The sequence below is a fragment of the Hevea brasiliensis genome, chromosome 14, assembly GCF_030052815.1.
Source record: "Hevea brasiliensis isolate MT/VB/25A 57/8 chromosome 14, ASM3005281v1, whole genome shotgun sequence".
Classification (NCBI taxonomy): domain Eukaryota; kingdom Viridiplantae; phylum Streptophyta; class Magnoliopsida; order Malpighiales; family Euphorbiaceae; genus Hevea; species Hevea brasiliensis.
In genome coordinates this window covers 84,269,841-84,277,787 of record NC_079506.1, presented here as the reverse complement: position 1 = coordinate 84,277,787, position 7,947 = coordinate 84,269,841, and the positions used below count along the sequence as shown (strand labels likewise).

Genomic DNA, 7,947 nt, shown 5'->3' with positions numbered 1-7,947 from the left:
GTATCAATATCAACAGATTGTATAAAATTTCTCATTCTAGTTTTCTAAAAAGAGTAATTTGTGCCATTAAAAAGTGATGGTCTAGTGATTGAATAACCTTCAGCTAAGAGAGCATATACCAGCCGAGTTTCTAGATGAATCAGCCATGTGTATGGATCACTCTAAGGTTTTTAATCCTCAAGCAAGAGAGACAAGCTCTGATACCAAATTGATGTCCCAAAATATGTCCAAGAGGGGGGTGAATTGGACTTTAAAAATAATTTTTCGGTTCTTGCTCAAAACCTTTGAAAAATTACAGCTAAATTCAACCTAATTTTCTACTGTGAAATATGTGCAATACTGCTCAATTGATAAGTTGATACAAGGTTGGCTCATAAGCATTAAGTATATTGATCTAACAGGATATATTGACATTCAGTAAGAATTTCAGTAATTTGAATAAAATCACAACACATCAAACAGAGCAGTACACTAAATATATTAGTTGACAGCAGAAATAACAGTAAACAAATTTTATCAGATATCAGCAGATTCAATAGTAAACCAATTATCTCAGTTTGCAGCAGAGTTAACAGTAAACAGTATCAATTTTTTTATCTCAGCAAAATGACTTCAATTAGAAAGTTAAAATGCATAAATGTAAGGGGTAAGGGTTGAAAAAATTGAACACTGAATTTTTATAGTGGTTCGGCTCAACTAGCCTACATTCACTCTCTCAAAGATCCCACTTTGAGTCTTCACTCCGCTAATCTTCTTTTTTAAAGGCAACAGACAAAAGCCCTTTACAAATCTACTCACCAAAGCTTTTACAAGTAGCTTCACACTTCTACCAAGTGTTATCCTAAATACTTTTCACAATCAAGCTTCAATAGGTGCTTGAATGACCTCTCATAAATGATAAGAAAGTATTTAAAACTCAATCTCACTCAATACAACATAATCTATAAAGAAGAGATGAGTAAGTAAGCCAATGATGAGCAATAAAAACAATTTGAACACTTTGAATGAAAGCTTTAATGATCTTAAAAGGTTAAGAACAATAGAGAGACTTTCATTGAGTGCAAAATGGCCAAGGATAGGTGTATTTATAGCTTTGGAACGTTTCTGACTGTTTGATAACTCATTTGAACGTTACAATTTCAAATTTCAAGAAAATAGCCGTTATTTTGTTTTTTTCTATGATGTTGTGCATAGTTGAGACAGTTAGCATACCAAAAAAAGTAGCAAACCAGTTAGCATACCAAAACAAGTAGCAAACCAGTTAGCATACCAGGAAAACTTTTCTGCATAACTATAAAAACTTTAAAACTTTACACCAAATCATAATCAAATGCTTTTAAGCCATTTATGATATTCAAAAGAAAATAATTGAGAGATTAAAAATAAGTATCTTTGACTTCTACTCCTCAATTCTTTTCACAAGTAATCCTAAAAGTTAAAACTAACTTCTATACTACATGTACCTTCAAATTTGATCTTCAATGCAGCTTTGGAAGGTAACTTTTTCTTACTTTATCTCCTTTGATTCGTCCTTTGTTATCTTAAAATGTCATCCTTTTTTTAAAAGCACGAATCCATCATGAATTCCTTGAGTCTTTTTCTTTGTTCTTTGAGAAGCACAATACTTAAAATATGATTAGTTTGATTCTAGTTGAGTTTTGGTATCATCAAAATCTATGCTCCTTTGAGCTTATGGGGTCAACAGATGCATCTTTTCATCATGTCTTTTTCCAGTGGAGTATTTTTCCCTTCAATGTGTTTTTGCCTTTCAGCTTTATCAATTATTTTTCTCTTTTTTTTTTTAATTTTTTTAAAAATTTTTTGGTTCAGAATTATTAGTTTATCTTTTTATCATGTGGGGCAGAAGAGGTAGACAATGAGCAACTAGTGGGTTACTACCTTTTTCTTCTTAATCCTCAAGCTGATAACTAATTTGCATAAAGTGCAAGGAAATACTATAGCAGGTTGACCTTTCCTCTCAGCATAATGTAGTCACTGATCTTTCCTTTCTCGTTTCCATCCACAAGATAAACAGACCAGAAGATGGCCTTAGGCGAGGCAGTTCTCTCCGCTTTCCTTCAAGTGCTGTTTGACAGGTTTGCTTCTTATGAGCTTATAGAATTCTTCCGGAGACGGGGTCTTGATGAAGAACTACTTAAGAAATTGAGGATAACAATACTGGCAATTACTGCAGTTCTCAATGATGCGGAAGAGAAGCAAATCACAAATCCATCCGTGAAAGATTGGCTAGTTGAGCTTAAAGATACAGTGTATCAAGCTGAAGACCTGCTGGATTTAATTTCTACTGAATTATTGAGATGCACGGCTGAGAGAAATTCTCGATCCATGACAAAACAGGTTTGGAACTATATCACTGCTTCTTTTTTTCAATTTGATAGAAATATTGAATCCAAGCTAGAGCAGGTCATTCACAAACTAGAATACATGGCAAGCCTAACTAACGTCCTTGGTTTAAAGGAGGTTACTACAGGAAAGCAATCAAAAAGGTTACCAACGACTTCTCTAGTTGATGAGTCCTGTGTTTATGGCAGGGAAGGTGACAGAGAAGAGATAATCAAATTGTTGCTCTCAGATGATGCAAAGAGCAAAGACGTTGGTGTAATTACTATTGTCGGAATGGGTGGGGTTGGCAAGACAACCCTAGCTCAGCTTGCTTACAACGACTGTAGAGTGAAGGAACAATTCGTTTTGAGGGCATGGGCTTGTATTTCTCAAGAATTTGACATAGTTAAGATAACAAAAACAATTCTCGAGTCAATCACTATGCTGAATTTTGAAACTGAAGACCTCAATCAACTTCAAGTAAGGTTGATGGAGAACTTGGCAGGGAAGAAATTTATAATTGTCTTGGATGACTTCTGGAATGAGAACTATAATGAATGGGATGTTTTTAAGCTCCCATTTAGAGCTGGAATGAAAGGAAGTAAGCTTATTATCACAACTCGCAATGCAAATGCAGCATCAGCCATACGCACTGTCCCTAGCTACTACTTACAGCCGCTATCATTTGAAGATTGTTGGTTGTTATTTGCAAAACATGCATTTGAAGATGAAGTTCATGGTGCACATCCAAATCTTGAGGTGATTGGTAAAGCAATTGTCAAGAAATCTAACGGCATACCACTAGCTGCAAAAACACTTGCTGGTCTCCTCCATGGCAAATTATCCACTGGGGAGTGGGAAAACGTCCTTTATAGCGAAATATGGGATCTCCCAACTAAGAGTTGTGAAATTCTCCCAGTTCTGAGATTGAGCTACCATTACCTCCCAGTTCATTTAAAAAGATGCTTTGCATACTGTTCGATATTCCCTAAAGGCTATATTTTTGAGAAAGAGAAGTTGGTGTTATTGTGGATGGCAGAAGGTCTTCTGCAGCAACCAGGAGGAAACAAATTGATGGAAGAAGTGGGGGATGAGTATTTTCGTGATTTAGTATCAAGGTCACTTTTCCAGCTGGTGAATGACCAGAAATCACTTTTCACGATGCATGATCTCATCAACGATCTAGCTAAATCTGTGTCTGGAAAATTTTGTTTCCATCTTGAAGAGGATCATAAACAGCATGACATTTTTAAAAATGCACGCCATTCATCCCATATTCAAGGAAAATATGATTGCTTCAAAAGATTTGAGGTCTTTGCTTGCATCAAGAATTTGCGGACCTTCATACCATTGAATTTAAGCAGTGAGGATGCTATTTGCTACATATCTGATAAGGTCCCAAATGAGCTGCTGCCAACACTGACATACTTACGGGTACTATCTTTGTCTCACTACAAGATCACCAGCTTATCTGAATCAATTTCCAACCTGATATATTTACGGTATCTTGATCTCTCTCACACAGCAATCAGAAGACTTCCTGAATCAGTAACAAACTTGTACAATTTGCAGACACTACTCTTATCATTTTGCTATCTGACAGAATTACCTGAAAATCTTTGGAAACTGATCAATCTGCGACATCTAGATATTCGTGGAAGTAGGCTGTCAAAGATGCCCCTGTATATGGGACAAATGAAGGAACTACAAAGGTTGACCAACTTTGTGGTAGGAGAGAGTGGCGGATCGAGAATTAGGGAGTTGAGAGAACTGTCAAATCTCCGAGGGGCACTTTCTATTTCAAAGCTTCAATATGTTGTCCATGCCAATGATGCCCAGCTGGCCAATTTCAAAGATAAGCCACATCTTGATGAGTTGATGCTGGAATGGGATAACAATAATGATCATCCAAACAATGATATGGATGTCCTTGAAAAGCTGCAACCTCATAGACACTTGAAATTGCTCTCAGTCAAGTGCTATGGAGGTGCAAAATTTCCGAACTGGATAGGGAATCCTTCACATTCCAACTTGGTGTTCCTCAGTCTCAGCAATTGTAAGAATTGCAAAGCCTTACCTACACTCGGCCAACTACCCCTTCTCAAAGACTTGGTTTTTATTGGGATGAATGGCATCAAAAGCGTCGGTCCTGAGTTTTATGGGGCCAGCTCTTCTTCAGCTATAACATTTCCATCACTGGAGACTCTGAGGTTTGAGGAAATGATGGAATGGGAGGATTGGGTTTTCTTTATTGACAATGAAAGTCAAGGGTTCCCAAACCTTGAAGTCCTTTGCTTGTTAAAATGTCCTAAGTTGGCTTCAGCACTTCCAACGCTTCCATCTCTCCGTAAATTAGAGTTAGAGGACTGTGATGAGATGTTGCTAACTGGTATTTCTTGCCTGCCTTCTCTACTTTCCTTGAATGTGATTTCAAACCTTACTAGGCTACCTGAAGGGTTCTTGCATCAGGTAACAACACTTAAAGAACTTAGGATTGCTCATTGTAGTAACCTTTCAACTTTGTCCAACCAAGTTGGATTTGAGTGTCTCTCAATGCTAGAAAGGTTTGAAATTTCGTGCTGTCAGAGATTGATGGCCTTGCCACCTGGATTATACAAGCTTACATCTATCAGAATGTTGCGCATTGATGGGTGTCCAAGTCTAGTATCTTTCCCTGATATGGGTTTGCCATCGATGCTTACTCAACTTATCGTTGAGGAATGTGAAGCTCTACAATCCCTTCCTGGAGTAACAATGCACAGCAGCAGCTGTTCTACAGGTCTTACTTCATATTCTCTTCATCCATCTTCATCTTGCAGTGGTCTGCCTACCACACTGAAAGAATTCAGGATCATGAATTGTAAAAAACTAGTGTTGTTCCCTGAAGGAATGTTGTTAGACAACACAACCCTAGAACGTCTAAATGTATTTGGTTGTCATTCGGTGAAGTCACTTTCATTACATTTCCCAAACCTTGAATATCTTGACATCAGTGGTTGTATAAACCTTGAATCCTTCCCAGAGGATCTTCAGAATCTCACATCACTCAAGAATTTAACCATCATGAACTGTCCTCTTCCTTGCTCTTTTCTAAGACCTCCTCCCAACCTTATTTCTTTGGAAATCAATCACTGTGACAACCTTATGTTCCTTCCTGATCAGATGCACATCATGAAGTCTCTTCAGAGGCTGCATATTTCCAATTGTCCACAAATAACTTGCTTTCCTGATAGTGGTCTTCCTACAAATCTAAATTCCCTTACGATTAACAACTGCCTCATGCTTATGCCGAAAATCGAGTGGGAACTGCACAAACTTTTCTCCCTAAGACATCTTGAAATTGCTAGGTGTCCAAACTTGGAGTCCTTCCCAGAGGAGTGGCCTTTGCCCTCAAGTCTTTCCTCTCTCCACATTTTTGGTATTCCAAATCTCACATCTCTGCCTAAGGCAATCCAGTATCTTAATTCCCTTGAAATTTTAGAGATTGGAGGGTGCAGTAAGCTTTTGCATTTGCCTGAAGGGGCACTTCCTACCTCACTATCCTCCTTACATATTCGAAACTGCCCTTTTCTTAAAGATAGATGCCAAAAGGATATTGGAGCAGACTGGTACAAGATAGCACACATTCCCTGCATTACAATCAATTACGTGTTGATCTCATGAGAAAATTCAACTTTCTTGGACCAGTGAGGCAAGGATAAACATACTTTCGCTTCAGGTAATAATTTATGATGTTATCTAGTTATGATAATGGATTTACTCCATGTTTTCCTTTTGACCTTTTAGTTCTGCATCTATATTTGATGTTCTGAAGAGGCTGTTCTGTCTGTTGCTGCTGTTCTCTCTCTCTCTTCTTCTTCTTCTTTTTCTTCTTCTTCTTCTTCTTGTTTCTTTGGTACCAGTTGCATCTTCACTGATCACACTGGGGAGCTGAACAAGGACAAGGATGACATGTTAGTGGAAGACAAATTTCTCTTAGTCTGTGAGAGCCTAGCTGTAAAGAGGTTAAGCAAAGCTAATCTTTTCCTCGTCTGTTGACACGCTAATTCCTGCTAATCTTGACAGTGCCCCTCCTTTGTGCTTACGGTTCAGCAGTAAAATTCTGAGCAATTTAATTCACTGCGTAATTAACTTCCTGCTGAAGTGAAGTGCACTGAATCATTGAATGTGTATATAAAGGTTAGCTGTGAGGAAACTTTTTTTGCTTAAACCTGTTGAATAGGACTCTGAATTTCCTTTTGAGCCGCTTTTTGCCAACTTGTATTTGTTGATTGTGGAGAAAGCTGTGGACTCATTGATCATTGGATTCAGCGAAAAAAAAAAATCTGGTAAATCATCAGACAATGTCTTTGATGCTGTTGTGCTAAACTGTAATTGTATTTGTCAATTCTTTGTAGTGATTCTGAATACTTCAAATATTCTACTCCAAATGCATTTGTTTTACAGAAATTTATAGTTTTCAAATGATGCAGTAACTTTAACTTTCCTGGAGCATTTTGGAGGTGCTGATAAATTTGGAAGGACAGTTAAGTTATGACAGAGATGGCAACAGTTTCAGCTTCACCAGCATTCAGTTTACTCTACCAAAATTACAGGTAGTACATTGGAAGACTTGTCAAATGTGAAGACTATATGTAGTGGAAAAATAGTCTGCAATTCTCTGCAAAATTTTTCTGTATGGAACTGTCTGAAGCAAAAGCGGATGCCACTTTGTCTTCTCTTGCTTGACAACAGCCAATCATATCCTCCTCCTTCTCTTCAAAGTATCAAATTTTGCCCCAGAATATGGTGGTACTCGGTTGAGTTGGACCATCCTAATGCCAAGAAGAATGTCCTTTTACCTCTGTAAATTCTTTGAGGCGACCGCAGGTCTACTGCTTTATGAAACCCAGTAGGGGCAATCGATTTCTGTTTGTCCTGAATTTTTATCTGTATTTTCCAAGTGTTTTTGCTTAGTTTGTTGTTTTGAATTTTGATCGATGATTGAATTTTCCTTGTAGTTCTAACTTTTGTGCTGCTACTATTACTACATATATCTATTTTTATCTATAATATATCTCATCTATCACCAGCTCTATAAAATTATCTTCATCTGATATTTTGTAGAAGCACGACTTTTTTTAGATGGAACTCACACATGGCTTATTTCAAAAATGGACTTTGATCAGCCAAATGAAACCCTTTTTAAAAAATGGATTAATAGCATCTTTGAATTAGCTATAGGCAGTAATTGATTCTTAAAAGTGATGTGAATGTGCATGGTTTTTAGGTTCTAAATCGAATCAAAGTTGATATAAACTATATTGAATCGAATTATTCTGCTGTTGTATATTAATTGAATTGAAATCGTATTAAAATTTATTTTGATTTTGATTTCTAAATTAAAATTAAAACTAAAAACATAACATCCATTAGGTTGAACCAATTTTTTATGATTTTAATGGATATAAAAGTACAAGAATTAGAGTTTGAAATTTTAAAATTATATTAGAAATTATTAATCTATATACATTATGATAAATTTTTAGAAACTATTCTGTTCAAATTTATATTATACAGTAAAATTTTATTGCAATAATAATTGAACATGTGAAAGGAAATAAG

General features: G+C 36.5%; 1 protein-coding gene across 7 annotated transcripts; it reads left to right on the top strand.

Moving 5' to 3' along the window:
* Positions 1 to 1,833: 1,833 nt before the first annotated feature.
* On the top strand, positions 1,834 to 7,425 carry LOC110649193 (putative disease resistance RPP13-like protein 1). 7 transcript variants are annotated; one of them, XM_058133601.1, is made up of 4 exons: positions 1,834 to 2,358; positions 2,479 to 6,061; positions 6,246 to 6,522; positions 6,816 to 7,425. In XM_058133601.1, exons 1-2 carry the CDS (start codon positions 2,044 to 2,046, stop codon positions 6,004 to 6,006), a joined length of 3,843 nt encoding a protein of 1,280 aa, XP_057989584.1. In that variant the 5' UTR covers positions 1,834 to 2,043; the 3' UTR covers positions 6,007 to 6,061; positions 6,246 to 6,522; positions 6,816 to 7,425. The 7 variants fall into 7 exon arrangements, with proteins under 7 accessions (XP_057989584.1, XP_057989582.1, XP_057989583.1 ...); XM_058133599.1 differs by having other exon boundaries at positions 6,246 to 6,671; XM_058133600.1 differs by having other exon boundaries at positions 6,246 to 6,671; positions 6,800 to 7,425.
* The last annotated feature ends 522 nt before the right edge of the window (positions 7,426 to 7,947 follow it).